This window comes from Myodes glareolus, chromosome 9 (assembly GCF_982192425.1).
Source record: "Myodes glareolus chromosome 9, mMyoGla1.1, whole genome shotgun sequence".
Taxonomy (NCBI): domain Eukaryota; kingdom Metazoa; phylum Chordata; class Mammalia; order Rodentia; family Cricetidae; genus Myodes; species Myodes glareolus.
In genome coordinates this window covers 88530535-88554974 of record NC_142034.1, presented here as the reverse complement: position 1 = coordinate 88554974, position 24440 = coordinate 88530535, and the positions used below count along the sequence as shown (strand labels likewise).

The following is a 24440-nucleotide window of genomic DNA, read 5'->3' as shown; positions in this document are numbered from 1 at the left end:
CCTTCGGAAATACTGGACTCAGAATCAATCTGGTTGCACCCAACACCATTATACTGAGTCTGCTGCCCCAGTCACCCACAGGGCTGGAGTCTTCTTTAGCAGTATTGAAGTCTGTATTAATGGAAGGTGAGTTGTTTTTCTAGTTAGTCCTCCATCAGTGTGCAGAGGACCCGAGGCACGTAACTCACAAAGAGAAAATGTTTATTCTAGCTGGTGGTTCCAGCACTTTCTTCTCAAGATGGAGTAGTTCCATTACTTTAGGCCTCTCGTGAAGGCAACACATTGTGGTAGGAACAGGGCAAAGCAAACTACTTTCCTCTCAAGCCAGGAAGTGGGAAAAACACTGGAGAAAGAGTTCGGGGCCCCTCAAGTCCCTTTGAGGGACTGCCCTCAGCAACCCACGGGCCACCACCCACTAGGCCCTACCTCCTAAAGTTTCCGTCACCTCCCAACGGTGTCACCCTGGAAACCAAGATTAAACACATGGATAGATGTTTGTGGAGTTCTCATCCAGACCCTGTAATGACCTAAAAGCAGACAGGTAAGTGGGTAGCTAGGCAGGGATGTTTCCTAAGAAATCTCCCCATTGTAGGTGAGACCTAGGCTCGGGAAGTAAACCCGAGAACAGTCAGTCCTTAGGAAAAATAAACATAAAAATCCTGTCCCATCTCCTCCTACCTTAAACCCCCTCCAAAACCAAAAATACCATCACCTGCACACCTTCCGGATTCCTTTGGGAATGTGTTAGCCAAGTCAGATGACCGGAGCAGTCAGATCTCAAGTGGGCAAATACAGAGACAGCACCTTCGGTCTCCCTGAAAAGTAGTTGTCAGAAATCTGCCATTCATTCGGGGTCTCTGAGAGCCCTGTCAAGCTTTAACTTGATTAAAATTGAAAACCACATTGCTTGAAAACCAAACGTGAAATCGAAATCTCTTTACTCGGCGCTCTTACGTTCCAAAGCCCAGGCTTATGGATTATCCTCAGTTAATTTATGCCATCTTTGCGCCATACATTAATTTTGAATATATTTGTTGAAAATTTCCTGTAGCTTGCATTTATGGTTGTCAAAGGGGCTTTTATCTTGAAAAAAATGGTGCTGGTTTTAATTACAATTCTAAATAGCTTCATAACCATCGTGAACCCCGGATTTACATCATCTCCGTGACAGCCGCGCAATTCCCGCTTTATTGATTTTGTCATTTGCTTCATTACAGTTAATGCAGGCCCTTTGTACAGAGACAATTCTGGGCTGCTCTCTTCTTGGAGGGGTTGGGATAGAACATCTTGATGGACACAGGCCCCATCCCCCACCCACCGCCTCCACCACAATGCTGACCCAAGGGAAAAAAATCAGGACGGGAGACGTTTCCAAAGTGGTTATCTATCACGGGCAAAGGAAATGTTAGCTCTGATTATCCAACCCTTTCCTCTGATCCGTTTGTAACTGGGGGTACCTTCAGCCTCATTTACTATCTGTTTAGGGAGAACCCACAGTCGTGATCACCCCCTTGCTCCTGGCCCAGACAGGGCCTAGAAACCAGTGCAAGTGAGGGCAGGAGACTAATCTCAGTATGTAAATGCCCAGGAAAGCAAGTGAGTTGGTCAGGGTGGAAATGGAAGCCTCAGGCAATGAACTTGAACAAGAAGGAAACCGAATCGGGGACATTGAGTATAAGAAGAAACTGCATGTCTGTTTGGCGCCATCACTCGTGAGTTTCTGAATGCCAGGAACAGTTAAGGGCACAAAGAGCTTCTGGGAACCCAGTAAATAAGGGAAACCCCTTGAGGGATACCAAGGCTGGGGTGCTGTATAACGTAACTTCTCCTTTTGATCCAGAAATGAGGATTTTCTTTCCCAGTTTCTTCTTGAAACAGCCTGTTCTTCCCTTATGAAGATTCGTAAAGGAGCTCACCTCTGGCTAGGGTGTGAAAGGGGAGTGAACTTGGCAGGAAGCAGTGTGAGTCTGCATCCTCTTCAGATGAGGGGCGGAGGAATCCCATCTCAGGTGAACTTGAGGGACAAATGTCAAGTTTGATGACTTTTTCTTGTGGCATCTCTAGAACTTTTCAGTGGATCAGTGGGCTTGAGGTTGTCGCCTGAACTGGCTTTCTCTCTCTCACAATCTTTTCTTTCCATCTGATGGATGGAGTCCGGCCTCAGCTTCCTAAAACATGCTAACATGCATGGCATTCCAGCTATGGCTGCTCTTCTGAAGCCTTCCCTATGTCTCATGGGAGGAAGAAACACTGCTCCTGAGACATGGGGGAGCGGGACAGGGAGGCTTTTCAAGGACGAGAATAGAGGAGCTGCAGTGGCCTCGCGACTTGGTCAGAACCCCCAGAAGCACACAGAAGCGTGAAAGCTGCTCTCGTCCTCCCCAGAATTCCAACAGGTGCTGTGGACGCTTCCAGGCTGTGTCCTTTTCCCAGAGAGCAGTTTGGAAAACCTTAATACCACATCCGTTCATGCTTCTGTTCTCATCCAACCTACTGTTCAGTCCTCCAAGACACCGAAGCACCCTCGGCTTCGCTGTTCCAAACAGGAGGAGGCGCACACTTTCATTCTCGACACACTGCATTCAGAATAAGATCTAGCTCATCATACCCAATAGCAGAGTTAAAAACACCTTCCCGTGCACACTGGGGCTTGGGTGAGACTTCGGCGTCCCAGAACGTTACATCTGCAGGGACCCCAGAAGTCATCCCTCTCATGCCTTTGCTTACTGAGAAGTAAAGCCAAAAGCCAGCAAGGCAAAAGATCCTGGTCACCTGATTCTTCAGCAAAGTGCCTGCTTGTAGGCTGGTTTTTTTTTTTTTTTTCCAGTAACCACTATCATTTTAGCAACTCAAGTGTTGGCGCTGCACCCTCCCGGGCAGTACCTTCTTGCTCCCAGTTCTTAAACGCCTGCAATGGTCTCCTTGCCCTTTTCTAGACTGGTAACTCCTTCAGTCCTGCCGTGGCTTCAAGGAAAACTCTAATCATAGCCACATGTAGAATCAGCCTCACTGGAGTGAGGGTCCCCAAGAAGGAACCATCTCATATAGCATATTGCCAGTTCCTTCTCCTCTTTATTTCTCTTCCCCTTCCTTCTATTTCAACATAAAAAAAAAAATCTCTCAGCTCAGTGACACTATTGTGGCTGTTCCTGAATCCTGGAGAACATTGGTGACAGACAGCCTGAAGGGAGGGACCTGTCACTTTCCCTCAGCCTGTATGCCATCTCTTCCTCGGTAGTCACGCTCACAAGCTCCTAGTCACTCAGACCAAGGGCTAGGCAGAGAAGGATTTCTGGGCCTTGGTGCTTCTCCCTCTGACCCATAGTCACCACCTCCAGGCTGCTGTCCGGCTTCTCTGAGGAAGGAAGCAAAGAGCCAGTCTGTGCAAGCAGAGCAGCTGCTTCTGAAATGCAGATGCAATCTGCTGAGCTCTCTCTGGCTGGACTCTGCTGGCTGGAGGGATAGAGCGGGGAGGTAGCTGTGTGGAAAGTTCCAGGCAGTAGCTGGTCCACACACTTGATGTTAGACTGCGGAGTCTAGCAGGCAGTCTTCTGCCCTCCCTTCAAGTCCCCCCACCCTGCATTCTCTCTGTGTATACAGTTCTCTCCTGACTGCAGAGTGACTGACAGTGTCCCCAGAACAACTAGGAAGGAGGCAGTTTAAAAATAGCTTATAAATAAACCCCCGAAGTAGGTAGATTAAATCCCCTCCCCGTATTTCTCTCCTGGTGTGCTAACATAATTTCTCTGATCTTGTGTGCTAACATAATTCTGTTCACACCCAGGCAGAGAGGGTTTGCTGTCTTATCACACCCAGTCAAAGGCCTGCCCCAGGCTCCCCACCATCTCCATACGATATTGTCACAGGGAAATGACCCTTGCATAGTGTGATGTTTTAACAGCACTCCTCCTTGCCGTGGAAAGAGTGAGCTTCTCTCTTTTTCGGTTGCTGTCTCTTTTCTCCCAGAACAAGGTAAAATTTACACATACATAGAATTAAACTACACACACACACACACACACACACACACACACACACGAAAGTTTACTGTATGCCTGAGGCATGGGATATTAGCTTATAAATTAACCACTTAGGAGTGTACAACTCGGGCTGGTGAGATGGCTCAGCAGGCATAGGTTCTTGTCATAAAGCCTGATGACCCGAGTGTGGGTCCCAGGATCCAGACGGTGGAAGGAGAGAACCCATTTTCACGTTGTCCTCTGACACCCACAGCACACACACTGACTAAATAAGTCAATACATAAATAAGGAAACGAATCCACATTTAGCAAGTGTAAAACACCGTATATTTTTATTTAGTATATTTACAAATAATATACAATCATCACCTCCCTCTCATTCCAAACACGTCCATCTCCTTGAAGTGAAACCCTCGACCTTTCACTTCCCATCTCGTTAGTATTGCCCTAGCTTCTGAATCTTGCTCATCTGCTTTCTGATTCTTTGGGTTTGCCCAGTTCTAGGCACGTCATGTTAGTGGGACCAAACGATACAGTTTCCATGTCTGACTATTTGTCTTCTGTAGATTATCTTCCAGGTTCACCCATGCTGCAGCATGCACTCCTGCCTTAGCCCTGTTTTAAATGGTTCACTACTACGCAGTGGTGTGCATGCCACAGGGTGTTTCTCCATCCATCTCTTGGCGGAGGTGTGGTCTGTTTCTGCCTTCTGGGTGTCGTGCTGCAGTGCACAGGTTTTTGATTGAACACCTGTTTTCCCTTCTTTTGGCTGGGGATAGACTCTCTGGGTCAGGTGGCAGTGGATTGCTCTCTTTAGAAAGCCACCATACTGTTCCCAGCGCAGCTGCACCGTTCTGCTTTCCCACCCGCAGCATAACTGGGTTCCCGTGTCTCCACATCCTGGCTAAGCACTCGCGGCTCCCCCCTGTGCTTTCACGATAGCGGTCTTAGTGGTGGGAAGTAGCATCTCCCGTGAACCCCAAGATTTGCGCCAAGCCCCTGACTTAGGCCAGCCACTATAACTCTGCTACAGGTAGGACAGGCGCTGTTGCCAAGGGATCTAAACATTATTCCTTAAAGGTAATAGTAAATAAAACGAAGCGGGCCTTTTCCTGGAGTGTTTCAGTTCACACATTAGCTTGATTGAATGTAGTTATCAGCGCCTCCCACATGGCTGAGTTTCCACGACACTTTTTCCACAGTTAATTACAGAGGCCCTGATGTCCCCTTACACCGAGCTTACAAGACATACTTTAATTGGCTTCTGCTGCCACAAAGATACCTCTGAGTGATGCCTTGCTAATGGTCACTGGCCCCCCAACATCCTAGTACACGATGTAGCGAGAGCTGTTTGGCAATTTCAGTGCCTGTGGCTCGTGCATCTTAGGAAGACAAATGTGCAGTCCCCCTCAGGGAGGGCATGCTCAGAAAATGCTGATTGGAATCTTAGCAATTTACAACTTGCCATGTGACGGGGGGTTCTCTGAGTGTGTCATGCGCCCCCCCAAGAAAATGCTCAGCTTTCCCGGGCTGGCTGGAAAGTTACTGCCTGTTGGGTCCCAGCAGGCCACCTCGCCTGGAATTGCAGCTTAGCACTGTCCTGATCCTCTGAATTCAGAGCTAAGGCAGTGGCTCCCAGCAAAACTCAAAGTTAAGTTGCTATCCAGGGATCTAACTAAGGGACCCAAAAGGCTAAGTGGGAGGATACTGCTGGGGCGGGGGTCCTCCCTCTTGTACCATCTTTTGGATAATGGTGCTTGTAGGCCAGTGAAAGTAACTGGGTTCCAGTGACAAAAGACAGACCTGACTTTTCCCATCCGTCTCTTCTCGGCCTTCATTAACAGAAGCCCATATAGTCATAATAAAGCCTCCCAAACTTTGCACTTTGAACACTGCAGGTGATGTGGAATGGCATGGTAGGTAAAGCCCGAGACTCGTGGATCAGGAAGGCCAGGTTGTGCTCCTTAATGCTGCTGCATAGCACCCTGGATCCTCATTTTGCCTGTGTGTTCACAAGTCGCCCCACTGCTGTAAAATCAACCTTTGAATGAAGGGCTGAAAGGATCATAGGACTAAGGTTTATTTTGCCTTGGTTTGTATACAGTTTTATAGAGGACGTTTTTGATGGACATTTCACAAACAGAGGAGGCCACAAGGACCAGCATAAGCTAGGCACAAAAATGTGAAGGTGTGTGGTGTGCTCAGACAGCGCACGAGGGAGAGAGCAGTGTGTGTGACAGACTCGACACTTGTGTCCAGGTTAACAGCTCACGTCTAGTCTTCAGGAGTATGGACACACTTGGGTCCAAGAGCAAGTTCAGAGACATTTCCCTCAATTCCTTTTCTGTAGAACAGGGATTGCTATGATCTGTCTAAGATGCTTAGGTTAGTGCTTGATTCTTAAGAAAGGCTATATGCCATTACCGTGATTGTAGTGGCCGTACAGTATATAATGTGGGTTACAGAGAGTCACAGTGTACAGACTAAAGAATACTAAGACTAAGAAATGAAATACGTGGGCTGGAGCAGTGGCTTAGCAGTTAATTGCACTTGATGCTAATTCGGAAGGCATGGGTTAGGCTTACACATCAGGCGGCTTCCAACCACATGTAGCAATGACTCCAGGGGTTCTGACACCATCTTCTCACTTCCAGCCTCCCACCATGCACATGGTGCATGTACAGACAAACAGGCATGCACACACACACACACACACACACACACACACACACACGTATACATAAATAAAAGGGAGAAAACTACATACCGTCGATGGTGTGACCTTGGACTGCTCTGGGTGCTCAGTATATTAGTTGATTGATAATTAATTAGAAATAACCATTAACAAATGAGATTAAACTTTGCAATTGCCCTCCTCTGGAAGATCTCCCTGATGGGATTCTAAATATGTCACCATGTTGGGATCATTTTCTTGTGAGGAAAAATGTGCATTTTCTTTGATGTAAGTTTTTAGGCTTCTTGAATTTCAATCTCCTAGTGGCTGGAGAAGTTAGAAGAACTCGTGGGTCTGAACTGCTGCCCTTGTTCCAGAAAGGATATATTGAATATCTCAAATAATAGATTCTTTAGGCTGGCACGGGAAAGGAAGGGATAAACGGATATGCTGAATGGCAAAGGAGACTGAGTAAAATGAACAGGATTTTCCCCTTAAGAACTCATAAGAAATCAATCTCCAGACACACAGCTTCAGAGCAGAAAGAGACCTTGGAGATTATGCAAGAAAAAAATGGATTCTTTTATTTAATAACATTAGTTTAAAAGCAAATAAAATTAAATAGCTTCAGAAATATATTTCCAGCGTATGCACATTTCATTACTTTAATTCTCACGATGGCCTTTTGGCTGAACACTGTTGTCTCCAACTCTCAGAAACTGAAATTGGAGGACACTAATGACAATCACTTAGTTTCCACAACTAGAAGTCACATGAACTCTGGCCTTGCATTATATGTGTGTGTGTGTGTGTGTGTGTGTGTATGAGTGTGTGTGTGTGTGTGTGTGTGTGTGTGTGTGTGTGATCAAACATTGATAACTCACAAAGGATTTGTTAGGATGCGTTAGTAAACTCAGATTTTCTAGATGAGCAGTCCGTGTAATTTTCTTAAGCACTCTCTGAGGGTCTAAGGATGTGGTACAAACTCAAAGCGCTGTCAGGGACAGATTCTCAAGCTGTGGTGACACCTGCCTTCAACCCCGAGTTATGACACCTACGATCTAACCTCTCCTGTGGACACCCAGGGAGAAAGAAATACCTCCATGCTGGCTTCAGCTTTTTGGCTATAGTCATGGGCTGTATCTGTTCTCTGGTGTCCAAAATGAAATTTTCTGAAACCCCCGTGGGATGAAAAACACATTCCGACTGTCTCACTAGAGTTTCTGCTGGTCGCTTTAGAAGGAGTGAAGACAGTGTAAACATCTAGTATTCTGTGAGCAGGTATAACTTCATGCCTTTCGTCTTCCCGTTTCTCACTCCTCCCTCTGTCCTGCGCCTTTGCTGAGGACGAACCACAGATGGTTATCCCTCAGGAGTGTAACTAGGGAAACCACAGACCTGCCCCGATCGCTATGGAGACAGCCATTTATTTGTCCAACCTCTGAGTATTCATGACATCAGCAAGGCCAGTGAGTAAAACACAGATACATACGTCTTACCAAGAAATTCAAATTCCCAGCAAGGCTGAGAGTGCACAGTGGAACAAATCGTATACTTTCAGGTGCCCATAAACCTCATCAATCAGTTTTAGCTGTATAAAGCTCACTTTGCATATAACAGGGAGTGAGGAGCCTCTTAGGGTCAGTGTAACCAGAAGCAACCTTGTAAATCCAAAAACATCTGAAGCTTTAGACCCAAGCGAGAGTATGATGCCCTGGAAATTAATCCCCTTCTGATGGACTCCGCCCCAGAACACAAAGGGATGGATAGTCATCGCCTGGATGCCTACAAAGTGTCTTCATAGTTTGCCTTAGGATGATGAGTTTTCCCAGAAAGGGACAGATAAAGTCATAGGGAAACCGTGATGCCACAGTGGCTTGGTCAACTTCGGTCCTGATACAAAAGTGGCCCCAGGATCTGGAGCTGACTTGAAACATGAGCCTTAAAACATTTGTAAACAGTAACCGAGTTTTGTTTGGTCCCTTGATCTAAACAATCAAATGAAGCGCTCTCATTGTAAGCATGGGTCATTTTATATGGTGGACTTTCTGTGTATTTTATTGTTGTTTCTTATTTGCCTAGAGATGCCAAGATTTGTTTAGACATCAAATATAATATGCCCAAATGAAATGGGAGCTCTGCCGCTTCCCCTAGTGCCTCCCTGGTGCTACATTGGTTTGCAGGATCCTCCACTTGGATATTTCAATGTAAATGTGCTTGTCAAAACACTCCCGTACGAGAAGGTTCCAAACACCGAAGTGGAGTTTTTGATATTTCCGAGCGATGTGTGAGACCCTCTTTATTCTCCAAGGCCAGGTGTGCCTCTTTGTTGCTAATCCACCAGCAGTGTTTGCATTATTGCAGAGCTTGCTTGTGGAAGCATCACCTCAGCGGACGCAGATATTCTCCTGCTGAGAAGTTGCATGTGTTGAACAGCAACATGATAGATACTGAGCAAGAGGTACCATGCTTGCTGTGTGGCAAAGTATGCCTTAACGGCGCTTGTTAAAATAGATTTCTGTTCAATTTTCCACTGTGTTCCAGGCAGGCTGTTGTGATCAGAAGCTTAATTAACCCGACTCTGTTTCTCCCTTACAAAGTCGGTTTGGTTGGTTGAAGTCACTGGAATGATAGCAGTCAGTTTTATAAATAATTTTGTTAAGTATATTCACGTTAAATGTCAGAGGTCCAATATCACTTTGACTGTTTTGTAAGGTACGCGTTCATTTACATGTGTTCTGTGAATGAGATCTTACACCTGTCCGTGCGTATGTAGGAGATGCAGGCATAGAGTTGTCAGCTGTACAGACAGAGATCTTTGCAGATCCTTAAATAATTCATGGATGGGTAAACATATCTCTATGCATGTATTCCTGGGTCCAGTGGACAAGTGTACTAAATGTGCAAGAATAATAGGTTCCCCTCCTTTTGCGCGTGTGAGATGTCATCTTAATGTGGAATGGCCGTAGCTCCTTAATGGTGAGAAGTAGTGACAATTCATTAACAGATTGTGGCTAAGATCAAGTGTTTGATTTGCCTACAAAGTGTGACCAGTACTTAATTATATCAAGTGTATGCTTTTCTTTTGAGCACATTTTTCCTCTTGCCAGTTAAAATAATCTTGAGCTTTATATTATGTTTTGAAAGAGCAGCAGACAAAGGTCCCTACATTTTGTTCTTCAATGATGATTTTTCTGTTAAGATGTCATTTAAGAAAAAAAAAACAGTGCTGCTTTATTTCTTGTTTTCTACTTAAAGAACAAATAGGTAACACCAAGAAGACAAACAGTGTGTCAAGATTCTTCCTGTCTGGTCCCCAGCCTTGGTTTATGAAAGCAGGATTTCCACATTTTTTGTTAGTTGTAGTATTTTCTCTTCAGTCAAAAAAAAAGTACACTTGGAAGATATGCATCTACATTCACACACACATATGAAAACAAATTCAAACTCATTTAGATTCTTAGAAAGATGGTTGGTTAGCATACAAAAACCACAAATAAGGTAACCATCTTTCTGTTTGCAAAGGCTCTCTTACACTTTATTCTGCATCCTGGGTACTGAATGAAGTGTGCATTTCTGTTAATGCGCTGTGACTATTCTAGGTTACTCTAGTCCGTGACCGTGGACTTGTTTGGCTGTCTACTAGGGTATCCCTTGTGTATTTTGTACAGAAGTCCTTTGCTGATTTTATATATTTTGTGAAGATAGTTTTGTTCAGTAAATAGCAAATGGTTCAATCCAGAGAATGCTCAGCCTCCGCTGCTTCTTGCACTTCACACAAGGAGGACTATAGCGACCCTAGCTGTAGTTCTGAAGCAGAACATTGCTCCTGCTCCTGCTGCTGCTGCTGTTTGGGGGCCCTGGAGCAACGATGCCTTCCGGCTAAGTTCCATCAGCCATTTGATGAGATGCTGGGACACCCTCCATCCCAACAGCGGGATGAGCCCAGGTGTGCAGACGTTATGTGTGCATAGGGAATTCTGTTGGAAATGCTACTCTTATCACAAATAGCCAAAGCCTGTTTCAGGAGATTCCTATTTCCCAGGTATTTCTCATGGGAACTCACTTGCATCATTGAAGTCTTGGAATTTTCTTACTCTTTTTTTTTTAAATCTTACTCTTTGTGATAGTTGATGTAGGGTGGATTGGTGTTAATGTTGTAGAGCAGCTTTTTCTAGCTCTCACCTCTTTTAAGGATTTACACAAGCTTTGTAAAAATGTTTGAACTGCAAGAAAAGTGTTTCTCTCCTGCTTCAGTTATGAAAATTGAAGCTGCAAGCAAAAGAGACGAACTGGGATAATTCGGAGTATATTACGCTTAGGGTCAGGAATTCTCACAGAAGTGCTGTCGCTGAGTCTGCTGTACAAAGAGATTACCTTAAGTCCCTATTCATGCTGGCTTTCCTTCCTGACTTGTTTATTTTCTCGGACTATGACAGCATAGTAGTCAGAGTACTGCTCTCAGGGAGTCTGCACTTAGTTCTTGTCTGAGGATTTCTTTCTAAATGGGCTCTGGGATCATGTTAGCAGGCATATTGTTTGCTGAAATCGAAGCTTCCCGGGGAAATTAGGGTGGTTAATTTAATATCATGAAATGTTTTGGGGCTTCTCAACTTATTCAGAGACCAAGGAGTGCAAATCAAATTATGCTGTATAAAGTAGAGGACAATAAGTTACCTCCAAAACGAAAAAGAAAGAGGGCGGCTTTCGCTCTCCCATCCACTGCCTTCCTAGACTTCCTAAGAAGAGCATAGAAATCTCATAGCATCTCCTTCTGGGGATCCCTGCTGGGGGACACACCATGCCTCAGGGAGCCAGGAGGTGCTGAGCCCTCTATGGGCTCAGAGGGAAATAATACTTAGGCGTTTTCTCTTGTCATAACAAGGGCCACAGGGCAGCAGCCAGGACTCTGTGACAAATGGCCCAGCACTGTCTTCCATGGACCTGTGCTAAGCACAAGGAGACACGACTTAGCGTCGATGAGAAATACACTTCCTGCCATCCAGGAAGAGCAGGGGCAAAGCATGTCATGCCCAGTTGCTGGGCTCCTTCTGCTCACATTTTCAGAGTTCTTTTTGCCCATGTCCCCTGAGTGATGGTGTGCGCAATGCGCTTTTCTCATTCGTCTTGAAGAGGGTCTTTGAGTGGACATTTTTCAATGGCGTGATACAGACCTTTGACCCGAGCACTTAAAATACACATCAACAGCCTCCAGCATACCGAACTCTCTGAAGCAAGCTGCTAAATCAAATGCTTTGGCTTCAGCCACCAGAAGGTTCTCTGTGTGTTTATTAGTGCTCTGTTCCAACTCCGACAAAGAAAGGCTGAGCTTGCTTTTTTGTTGTGGTTTTTGTTGTCTTGTTTTGTTTCCCCTTCCCTCTTACGTGCTTTCAGACTTGGATGTCTCTGTGTTGTTATTCTGGGGAGAAAAGGCCATCTGGGAACTGCAAGATGGTTCTTTGGCTAAAGATGCTTGCCACCAACCCTGATGACCAAAGTTCAGTCCCTGGAGCTCACATATTTGGAAGGAGAGATCAGAGTCACTCAGTTTGTCCTCTGACCTCCACACCCACTCCCTTGAATAAATAAATAAGTGTAAAAGAAAAGGCATCTGCCTGAAGCAGGCGACTGCTCATTTTGTTTGGGGACCGAGTGTTTACACGAAACAGGAGTGACTGTGAACTGTTAATTGGGCTTTTTTGTGAATCCTCTGCTGCTCGGCTCTACAAAGCTGTACTGTCGGGGAGGTGGAGTCAGCCCTGGTTTCCATTTGCCTGGCGAACCCCATAGGCATGTAGCACCCATGTAGACTTCCTAACAGTGCACCTTGGGCTTGGCCCTTTGACTAGCTAGGTGGGGATAGATACAGGTCCTGTTTGGTTTCTGTACGGTTAAGGCGAAAGGACACCATCTCCATTACAATAAACGTCTCCTGGGCAAGCACGCTTCAGCATAAATATTTTAAATTTTGATACATTTCGTATGTGCTAAAGTAAGCTATGAAATACAGCCGCAGAGATGCTTACATTCCGTCTCCGTCTTTCCTCTGATGAATAAACAAATAGGTGTCATTGTGTGCTTCCCGCTGAAAATACTTAAACATCGCACAATTAATAATGTATTTGACCTCTCTGGTTTTACCTTAACAGATCATGGTCCTCTTGTCCACATCATTTTGTGACCTGGGCTTCAGGAGTCTCATGTAACATTGAGTGCAGATTTTTATAAACCATTAAACTCCCCCCCCCCCCAGGCTTTCTTTCTCTTCCCAGCACTCTGCGATAGGATTTCTTCCACTCTTATTTCTACAAATTTTTCTTTTCTCCTGAAGATTCCATTTTTCCCCCCATGGCGGAGGGGGAAGGATCTGTATGCTTGGAATCTCCTCTTTGGTTACTGATGCCCTCAAAAAAAGAATGAAAAACACTCCACAAACCCATCTGCTTGCAGTGTGCTAGCATTACAAAGCCATCTCTGGGCTGCGCACACACACTTGAGTGGGTTCACCACAAACGACCCTCTTCCCACACCCCAGACAATCTGATGATTTAGATACTTTTCTACTTAGGCGAATGGTGCGTTTTTGCCGAATTCAGCATGTTCGTTGAACAATTTCTTGGAGCCCAAAGCCAGCCCCGCCGAGTTTCTGCTTGGTAAGGTTTGGTGGCCTTGACGTGGAGCAGAGCTTGTTGATTCATCGGTCTTTAAATTGATGATAAATCTGGGCGCTGGGCAGCAAGATTAGACTTCCCGGATAGAACCACTGCCCAGAAAGTGGCTGCCCCAGTACAGATCCAAAGAAATCAGCAAAATCGTGTCAAGAACAACTCCAGAAAGCTCGGGGACTGAAGAACCCTGTAAGTCCATGTACGCCAACGTTAGCCAGGACTTGGAACACTAGGTGTAGAACTGGTCAACCTCAAGGATGCTTCTGCTTTCGGAGACCTGTGTCTTGGTTACTTTCAATTCTGAACATAATCGATTTTAAACCTTGCCCCGTGATGACTGTCTGTTTGGGTAATGCAGCTTCATAATGCCGTACAGGACCTGAGACAGCACAGGAACTTCCATATGCTTCCAGGCTCATATCCATATACTTCTGCAATCATCATAATATTCTATCTTCCTTCGGTAAAAAAAAAAAAATGAATAAAACCCTCTGTGAGAGTTACCAAATGTTACTTTGGCGTGTTTCATGGAGAGCTGATTTGGAGTATATGAATGGAAGTTACAAATCAAAATACCAGCCATAGGAAATGATCTACCTAAAAAGGACTCGCTTTTTTTCTCATTTCATTTGAGTGTCCATGAACAAAATTTTAAGTACAGCTACACCTTTAGCTTGCCCCGCTGTTGGGCAAAGGACAGTAGACTATTGGGTGCTAACCGTCATTTTCTGTACGACGTTCTTTCTGTACATTGACGTTTTAGGAATTAAATGTATGATATATAGTATAAGTTGGGTGTGGTCGTGGTAATATAGACCCTGATTTACTATTTAACAAATAATAAACGTTTTGGGATGTCTGTTTGAAATGGTATCTGTTGTGTATTACTTCTCGACTAAAATCCCTCCGTCCTCAACTGGGATGTCTATTAGTCAAGGCATCTTTTAGAAACGCATTATTTTCCTGCATTTAGGATGGGAAAGGGGAATTAAAAAGGAATCCTAAAAATAGGTGCATTTAATTCACCCCAATTTAAATGTAAGTGGCGCATCTTTTAGGCAATAATGCTGTCCTTTTTCCTTCTCCATCACAAACACTGCCATCAATGAATTTCTTTACTATTGGTGATAGTTAGTGCAGTTTGAGGGAATCTGTATTTATTCAGAAAATGTTCCCATAGAATGACCTACCAGATGGGCCCCATAACAATGCACAGAGACAACAAACCACCACAGACATTTGGTGCTTAGAATAATAAAAAGACTATAAAATTAGATTAGTTGAGTCTAATTTGGAATCGGTATATTCCCCATGCACCCTCACCGCTCTTGGGCAGATAAAGCCTTGAGATTTAGCGCTGTGTCAAAGCAAAGACTGTAACTTCCAGTAAAAGGGAGACGAGGGAGAGGGGGGGAAAAAGCATTCTGGGAGGTCGCGGAGGGCAGAGCAGTGACCTCCAATGATTTACAGGCCTTTAGCTTAATGAAATTGTTTCAGTGACATGACGGTAAGAGCTCGTAATGGATTGGATGCCCTAATGTAATGAAATTACTCCCTTCTGCCTAAAAAAAAAAAATGCGCAATTAATATTTACTGAGACCTGACAGCCTTTGGTGCGCTCGCCTGTGTAGTTCCCTCAGACAGTCAGAGAGAAGAGACAGAGCAGCGTGGCAGACAGGCTGGCTCTGCAGGAGCTCCTGGCAGGGACAAGCAGAGCCTGCAATGGGTGGAGGGACAGGCGCTTAGTGGCCAGGGATGCCGGCTAGCCGCCCAGCCCCTCGCCGCTGCCCCTGCTCTGCCTTCATGATCTCCCTTGCTTTCCCACAGGCAACTGGACAATAACCACATCAGCTGCATTGAAGATGGAGCCTTCCGAGCGCTGCGCGATTTGGAGATCCTGTGAGTTAATTTTGCGATTGCTGCCTTGTGTGTGTGTGAGAGAGAGAGTGTGTATACATTGTGCGGGAGAGAAGAGAGGGGGAGCATGTGCGCAGGGGGGTCCTTGTGGGTGCGTTTCTGGGTCTTCTGCTGCAATGCTATTAAAATCGGGCACCGGGAGATCCCTCTGGCTTACCTTGGCCAAAGTGTTTGCTGGCTGCAAAGTGTGATTTCTCACCTCCCACAAACTGGGGTTCCTCAGTCGAGCCGTTTCTCTTATGCTCCCACTGTATTTGTTGGAGCAGATGGCCAGAATAGCCCCCCCAGCATCTGTCTGTGGATTCAGGGAGCGGCTGTCTGAGTGTGGGCAAGACAGGGAGGCAGGTTACAGGTCTGTGGCCAGTGACAGAGGGGTTATCACCAGAAGGTGAGTCGGAATTAGCCAGAAGCAGGGAGGGACCTTGGCACAGGACAAGGGGGAATGACAGACAGACTGGTGAGGTCCAGTTATTGCTTCTGCTCCTGAGATCTTATCTCAGGCTTAAATTCAAACTTTAAATAGTCACCTTAAAGTAGTGGGAATGAAAAGATGAGGGGAAATGATTCCTCCTTGAAATCCCACCATGTATACCTTATATAGAAACACACCACACACATACAAGGTTGTCCTCCTGTGTCTTGGATGTTCACAGGCTCTAACTAAAGAAACCTGCTTTCTGGAGAAAAGTCACTGAGAGGGTCATGCTGGGGTCATTTCACTAAAGTTAGATTGTGTTAGAAAACAGTTTGATTGTTTTCCCCAGCAGGTACACTGCTCGCTGCCCTTGATGTGGGGAAGCCTGGAGAGGAAGCAATAAAGCATGGTAGAACTTAGGTCAGGGGCTGTGCAATTCAGTTCTTACCCAGCCACTAATTAGCCATGTGACCTTGGGCAAGTCCCTTTGCTCTCAGAGCCTCAGTGTTCTCGTTCATAAAAGAAAGGAGTTTATTGCTCTCACTTGAGAGTGACTTGCCTTCTCTAAAATCTGCAAAAATTATTACGTGGGAGCAGTTCTAGCTTCAGAGTGGTGAGAGACTAGGGTGAGTTGAGCATCCTTGGGGGTGAAATTACATAGTTAGAGATTTCCTGTGTTGCTTGCAGTGGAAGAATGAATGGTTGGCTAAATGAATGAATATGTCAGACTATCCCTTTGTACATAAAGGAAGGTGCATAGTCTGCCTTTTCGCCTGGAAGACACCAGCAGTGGGTTGAAAGATCCCCCCCCCCCCCACCTTGCGAGAGAGGAAGGTGATTCTAGGAGAAATCACGGGAAAAAGAGGGGATGCCGATGCTGCAAGCTACTTGAAACTGCTTGCAAGCTGAGGGTTCTTGGCATAGAAAAGAAGGGACCCACAGACAGGAGAGGTCAGATTGTCAGTCCTGAGATGGATGGGCTCTCCTCACCCAAACTCTGACCCCGGAACCGGCAACAATTGCATGTCTGTGGGAGAGTGTGCCAGCTCGAATTTAGCAGCCCAAGACTTCTCTTCCCTGGGAAACTGGAGTTGAGAAGGGGAGGCGTGATTTTTCCCTACCTTCGAAAAAGCCTCTGTAGGAAGGTCTGTTAGGAACCTCTCTCCTTTTACTCCTTGCAGGGGAGAATGAGAAAGATGAGAAAATGCCTTCTGAAGAAACAAAAGTCATAGTTGTCACCCAACAGCTGTGATGACCTGTCAGTTCCTTGGTTAGCACTCTGCCAGTGTCGTCTGAGGGAGTCTTTGGGGGAAAAGAAGAGTTTAGGATAGGCTCACATGGGTGGGAACTAGGAAGCCATGGACTTGGGTCAAGCTTTGTGACCTGTCACCTCTGAGAAGGGACCACACAGGAGGTCCTGTCAGTGTTGTCCTTCCTACATCTTTCGCCCTACTGCGCCTTCGTCCAGGTCAAAATTCTTGTCCGGGACATATTTGAACAATTCCTCCATTCTCAGATTTTTACAGGGGGAAAAAGTGTTATCCAGACATATCAGTTGTTGAAAAGTTAAAAATCTAGAAATCCATGGCTAAAATAATAATAACAGCAATAAAAACTTCTCATTCCTCATCATTGCAGAAGGCCTGCAGGATCTGATTCGTTTATCTTCTCAATTCCAAACAAAGACAGATCAATAGCTTTGTTTTAAAGATGCTCATTTGGCTTCACATGGCTAAGCATTTAAAATTAATCACAATCAGTTATTCCGTGGCTTTTTTTAATTTCCAGCAGAGGCACGGAGCTTTGAGAACATCCATCTTAATGGTGAGCCATTCTGAAATTGGCTGGAGTTGACATCTCCATTTAAGGAGCCTCTCCTCCCCACCCTAGACCTTCCAAAACATCATCTACACATTGACATTTTATATCATATCTCTGTGACCAAAAGTTAGGCACCATAAGGAATCTTGTCAATGAAACAATGAACAGAAACCAAGTGGAGGTATTGCATATTAATAATTTTTTCAGCTATAAATATGTTCGAAATACATTAGCCCTAGAAAGGTTAATTATAGAATCCTGAAAAATAATTGTTTGTGTATTGAAAAAACTGTCATGGTTCAGATGTACTGTGACATTATGTAGTGTGTGGTAGGAAACGAGGAGTGGGGTGTGTTTGTCTTGTGGAAAGTTCCAGAGATTATTTGTCTTATGGAAAATCTGAGATGTCAACCCCTCAGGGAATATTTCACACTAGTAATGTGCTTTTCCCGTCTTTCTTGTAGTTGGAAATGCCATAACTTTTCCTTTGCATTGAAAAGTTGGTTTTGTTCATTACATTGAACGTAAACGCAAAACATGGCTCTGAGCAGGAACCACAGACAGTTAGGAGATCATGGGGCCAGGGTAGGAAAGAGCGAAAGGCACAGTGTCCCCTCCATGTTGGCTGTGCCCTGTGGGGACTGTTCAGCTCAAGGTCTAGTGAGCAAGGAAAGGCAATGTCCCCCTGTTTTTTAGTCAACAGGAAGGGGAGTAAGAAGAATGATAGTGCAATTTCTTAAGTCTGGCACGTCCTCACAGCGGAGGAAGGATGGTGAAGTAGGCAGAGCTGGCAGTTCATCCCGCCCACCACCACAGCCAGCGCGCCCACCACCCAGCACTCCCTCACATTGGCTATCTGCCTGCCCTCAGCCCCCCTAAGCAGCTTTCCCATCACCCTCCTTTCACAGTAGTTTTGCAATAGCCAGCAAACTACTAAGCAATAGGCAGGCCAGCCTCTGTGGCCACCACACCAAGCCGCCTCACTTGCCCATGTCGCCAAAGCTTGCGATGTTAGGCTCGCACAAGCACTGTGTGCTGCAGGGTGATGTGGCCTGTTTTCCAAGAGCTGAGCTAGGCAAGCTGTCAATGCCTCTCGTCAGAACTTCCCGCGGGCTCCCAAAACTGCCCTCCGTGTTCCCTTTACCCAGCTAACCAACCCCTCAAAGTGCAAGGTGCCTCCTAGCGCAAAGCCCCTCCAAGAGTAAGATAAATCAAACTCATGGGGGAAAGTAAAAGCAAACAAAAAAAATCTTTCTTTTCACGAATTAACGCTGTAACTGGAGGGATGATTTAGTCTCACTTCTGTTGTTTCTGGCACACAACAGTTTGGGGCTTTGTTTTCCAGACACTATGCGCGCGCGCACACACACACACACACACACACACACACACTTCCAGATGTGATTTTGTGTCATGTAAAGTTTTGGGGAACACAGACCTCCCCTCGTCACTCCAGTGACCCGTTCACTTCCGCCTGCCCTGTGCATTTTGCAGCTCGGCATTCTCTTTCACCAGGTAAGTTGAGTCGCGCGGCGGCTGCATGTGTTGAACCTGCAGGCTGAGCTTCCTGTGCTCAGGATGTTATAACCTAGGTTTGCAGCCCTTGTCAGCTAAGATGAAAATGGCCAGGGAGTTCTCAGTTAGACCAGGCGCATCCCTGCTCAGCATGTTTGTGTGAATGATACGCAGTAGCAAAGAGTTCAACTTGGATAAAAATTGAGAGGACAGAAAGGTGAAGCACAGTGGGGCCATGAAGCTGACTCAGGAGGTGAAATACTTGCTTTTCAGCATGAAGGCTTGAGTTTGAACCCCAGAACTTGAGTTTTAAAAAGCTGGGCCTTGAGGCATCCACTTGTAATCCCAGCATGGGAGCGGGGACAAAGATAGGTACTTCGGGCTTGCTGGCCAGCCAGCCTAGCCTACTTGGAGTGCCCAAGCCAGAGACTCCATTTCAATGACTGTCACTTGCGGAACAACACCGGAAGTTGTCATTTGATCTCGTTTGTGTGTACGCACACAGGTGCAGCCACACACACAATGAGAAAGCCTATTAATAAAATATGTAGTTTTTTTTTATCTTCACGTAAGCTTTATTTATCAGAATACAAACAAAATATCAGGCAGTGAACTTTGTAGTTTAATTTTTCTCAATGCTTCAATGTTACCATATATGACTATAACAATTTTTTTATTTGTTTGTTTATAAAAATATGTAGTTTTTTTTTCAGGAGTTTATAAGAGATGAAAAGATAGTTTTAGACATCTCTGGAGTAAATGTAGCAAATAAGAATTTCAGAAGGTATTTATCAGAAAATAGGTAACAAAAAAAAGCCAGACTATAGGTGTCAGGAAAACAGATCCAGGTACCAGCTCGATAGCATGGAGATCCCGTGGTCTGTAGGTAATGAGTGTGTGCAGGTTTCAAGGTTTTGTTCCTACTTACGCCATTTGCCAACTTGGGAAATTCAGTGACTTCACTATAGTTGACACTGGCAGGGCCTTTAGGTGTCTCCAAAATGACCAACTACAGCTCAGAGTGTAGAGAAAGGCTGGGACTAGAGGGAGAGCCATACCTCCTAACCTTCTGCAGCCTGGGTACCTCCCTGGGGTCACCTAGTCCCGGTGTACTGAAGGTCAACAGTAAATTGTATTTAGTAGAGAGATTAGAACTTGGGGTTCAGGCTTCGCGGTCTGTGCTCTTTTTCTTCTTTGGGTTCTGTGTGCAATACAGCTGTTCAAAGGGGACCCCTAGAAGGGTTTGGGAAGCGAAGCACAGTTTGTCCACCTACCATTAGAGTTTGATAATGAATGATAAGGAGGTTGAGGGAGTGCACAAACATCTGTGACGGAATCAAAGGCCAATCTGGCATTCTCCTCTCTTCTACACCAGAGGTGGTGTGCTAGAGACCACAAACCATATTGCATAGACAAAAGAAAACTTTTTATTCTGTAATATATATGATTAACATTTCACATTTTAAAATTGGGATCACTTACATAAAACTCCAAGTTTTCAGCTTCTCCCAAAAATCCAGACACATTTGGCAACCCTGAGACCACAGTTCTGCACGGCTGTGGCCATCTGTGGATGAGGAACGTCCTCCCGGCTTACACTCTTGCTTTGCCGCTCACTCTCTCCTTTATGTTCCCTGTCAACCCCCATTTTAACCCACCCAGGAGGCATGAGCACACTGTGTCAGCAGAGTGTCAGGCGAAATGTTGCAGGCCAGAGCTTGCCAGAAGTGTTGAATGGCCGTAGAAAGAGACCTGAGCAACATAGAGTCTAGGACTCCCCAAACTGAGCAAGGACACCCCGGAAACAGCCAGGACTGTCTTATGACTCATCTGCTAGGAGTTCCTCTCAAGGTTAAGCTAGCCTCCGAATTCATTGTGGTTTTAAAGCGGTAGTCATTGAGCTCACACGTCTGAAGATGACGACAAAGGGCAAATCCAAGTGACAACAGCTTCCCAGACTCCTCGTGCCGTTCTGATTCAGCCACATTCAGGCAGGAGAGCATGTGCCGAACATTGTGCCTCATGCATAGACAGAGAAGGGCAAATGGGAAGGAGTTCTTTCTGACAATGGTCTTGATACTCTTGTAGCATGGGGATGGTGTTGTGGCTTAGGGGTGAGGGACACTGGTTTGGGGGATGGTCAGGGACGGTCCAGGTCAGAAGAACCTGGAGCTCAGTACAGTGAGCTGTCCTCCGCTTCACCTGAGCTGCCTCTGTCCTGGTTAACAATGACGACATAGTGGTAGGGTATTGCATAGCCAGTGATGTCAGATAGGAATTATTCGTGAGGAATATTGGTATTTCCTCCATGTGTGAACATTGTCTTCCTTTTCTAGCATGTTTCAGATAACAAGCTAAGACTTTAGAGGCCAACGACTTGTGTGTGGGCCATAACTTTACAGAGAGGACTTTGTTAATCCAGCTCAGCCAGTAAGGAGTCTGAGGCTCGGCAGATGTAAATCATTTCCCAGACTGAGACTGGCCAGACCCAGGGACCTTTATTCCAGGGCATAGATTCATTTCTGCACAAAACCTAAGCCCTCGTACTTAAATACTCTACCGCAACAACGATATTAAAAATTATTAAAGATAGACTGTGATGCTGAAACTATACAAACAAGAATATGCATCAGTAAGGCCAGTGGCGATTCTCATTGTGGGGAAAAATGCAAGAACCATGGTTTTTCTCTTTTAAAAGCTGATCTATAGGTTTGTCAGATCAACACTCAAACCCAGCTTAATCACCGTCACATAAGGGTCCACAGAACTGCCCCCAGACAAAGAGGAAGGAAGCCAGGGTTGAGCATGGGGCTGATGGGAACTGTCAATGAACTGGAGGCCAGTCCACTGTCACCAAACTAGACGGAAGAGGTTCGGTCCTCACTGGACAGTAAGGACAGCTGTCCATAGCCCTTAGAGCCCTTGTGTAAAGGCGATGTCACTGGTGTGTGCCTAACAAATTTGTGAAAACTGAAGTTGGTGGATACTTGGTACTGCTTCGCTGCCACACACAGTAGGTCGTCAGCTAAAGTACAAGGCCCCAAGTTAGGGGGAAACCAATAAACTAAATAGAGACTCACCACACCACAATTCCCCTGCCGAGTGCTAGTGCATTCTGGCCCAGAGCGAAATCAAGGTTATGACTATCGTAGTCACGTTAAAGGCTGAACGAGGTATTTGACAGGAGCTGCCCCATTTCTCACTTCACCTCTAATTTCATATTTCTCCCGCTGAATGGTGACGCCCCCCCCTTACTTTTAATCATGAACAAAATCAGAGCTACAGTGAAAATTGGTGCATTCTAATAGATGAGATTGGTTTTCATTTATTTACAAAATGCTTCACCTGGATCTCTCTGGGGGCTGCACATTTAACAGTCCTGGAAGACAGTGTTTACTTATGACATAGTTTTGAATTTAGAACTGTCATTACTTAATGAAACTCTTAAAATATCCCTGAATATGAGTTTTTGACACCATGCTGCAAATTGCAATGTACCCAGACTATCAGGATTAAATTGCAGTTTGTGATTTCCATTCAGTCCTCAGCATACTAGGACAGATACCGGCTTCTCCCTAAGCACTCCTGTGCTATGTAACACACACGCCTCTTCCAGAGGCCCTCCGTCTCCATGTTTGATGATGGCCATGTGTTTAAAATAAATAGCTTTTAAGAACTCCAGCTTAAGCAAAAGTGAAAATTAATTTGAAGTCTAAAGTTACTTTTACAATCAGATAACCAACATCTTCGGTCTTTAAAGGATCTACAGTCTGAGGTATCTTATGATTTCATTCCCCTGCTAATTAAGAGCCGGTATTTGGAAATGGCACTGGCGTATATTCCTGGGTAAAGAGGATGTGCCGAAGCTCGCTGAATTGTTCTTCACCAACAAAGGATTTTGAAGCAAATCCTCCTGTTAGCGCCGATTTTTGGTGATTGACACTTGGGTGTAAGGTCTGGAATTCTTTTTGCATTTTGTGCATGTAATCTCAGAACTCAGGAGGTTGAGGCAAGGAGTTGGAGTCCATCCTGGGCTCCGTAGTTAGTTCCAATCCCCTTGAGCCGCTTGGTGAAACTGAGTCAAAAAGAAAACTGGAATCCAATCCTGGCATTTAAAATCCAATTGATTTTACATAGAAGACTGTATTTTCTACTTCTATTGACTATCTGGAGCCCTGACAATACTGGGCTCATGCGTGGCTATAGTCATGTTCAGCAGTTCCGTGAAGGAAATATTTGGATGGACATGGTAGCTACAAGCCAGGCATGACTCCTGAGTGCATTCCCCCGAGAATGAATTATTTCACTACATCTCACTTCAACTAGTAGAAATTAAAATTTCCACAGTTAGCGTGTAATGGGACAATGCCTGTTCAGGGCTATTGGGAAGTCTGTGTGTTGTTTGACCTGGGCCTGCTCAGTGGTTCCAGAGTTCTTCCCGGGCCTGTGTCCCCAAGCCTCTTTTGCCTGTATATCATAAAGCATTATCTAGTAGTAAATACGTCATATATTTATAGTAAATACACTGTCTTCTCCACTCTGTCAACTCTGTCCTTCCTCTACCTTAATTTAAACATCTAGGTCTTATACCCACAAAAAAAAAAAAAAAATTCTCAAAAACCGTAGATGACTACAGTTGAATCCCACCAAAGTCAGACCTCTGCAAGAAGTAGCTCCCATGGCCAGTGTTCACCTCTCTCAGTCTTGTGAAGGACTTCTGCTTACTGGGTACTCAACTGAGTGGCAAGCTCACTCCCCTTGTCTGTTCCCGTCTGTGTCCAGACGTAAATGGGTAATACAGCATCCAGTTAGGGAAAGAAGCCTGTTGACCACACAGAAGCTGAAGCAGGTGTCTGTAGAAAGAGAGAGGAAGCCTTATTTGCAGCTGTGGTCACGTGTCGCTGTTTGTAACTGTCGTCACATACCGGGTAATGGAAGTGACTCGCAGAGACTAGCCAGGTGTCTTGTCCTTGTGCCCAGCTGGGAATCCATGGTCACATGTCGTTGTGTTTCGACATCGACTCAAAATCCAGCAGTGCCATTTTAAAGTCAGCAGCCACCACCCTCCTGGAATCAAAGAAATTGAGGCATAGAAAGACCCTGGAGGGTAGGGGCTCACTTCATTTTAAAAGAAAAAGAAATCCCTCTAGAAAGGTTAAGTAAAGTGTCTGTAGCTGTAGGAAAATTTCATGGCAGAACCAGACCAGAAAACAGCCCTTTTGGCTCCTTATCCGATGCTTTTTATTGCCGTCTGCTTCTCTGTATTACCAGACAGGAAACAAAAATTAGTGAAGCCAGACTCTGCGTCCTGTCTGTGCCATCGTCCCTTGATCCCCGGGCTTGCCAGAGGGAACATTTTGCATGCTGCATGAGGACAACACCCTGCCTTCCTAGCCCCTTCCAGGCATGTGACCACTGCTGAGGGAGCAGCCACCCCAGTGTCTCTGCCT

At 45.4% G+C, this 24440-nt stretch overlaps 1 protein-coding gene across 1 annotated transcript in view; it reads left to right on the top strand.

Moving 5' to 3' along the window:
• The window catches only part of Slit3 (slit guidance ligand 3), a 597834-nt gene that overhangs the window by 415127 nt on the left and 158267 nt on the right, over positions 1–24440 (top strand). The window contains exon 6 of the mRNA XM_087910713.1: positions 15150–15221. Coding sequence (XP_087766839.1) covers positions 15150–15221 — 72 coding nt within the window. The remainder of the gene's footprint in view (positions 1–15149; positions 15222–24440) is intronic.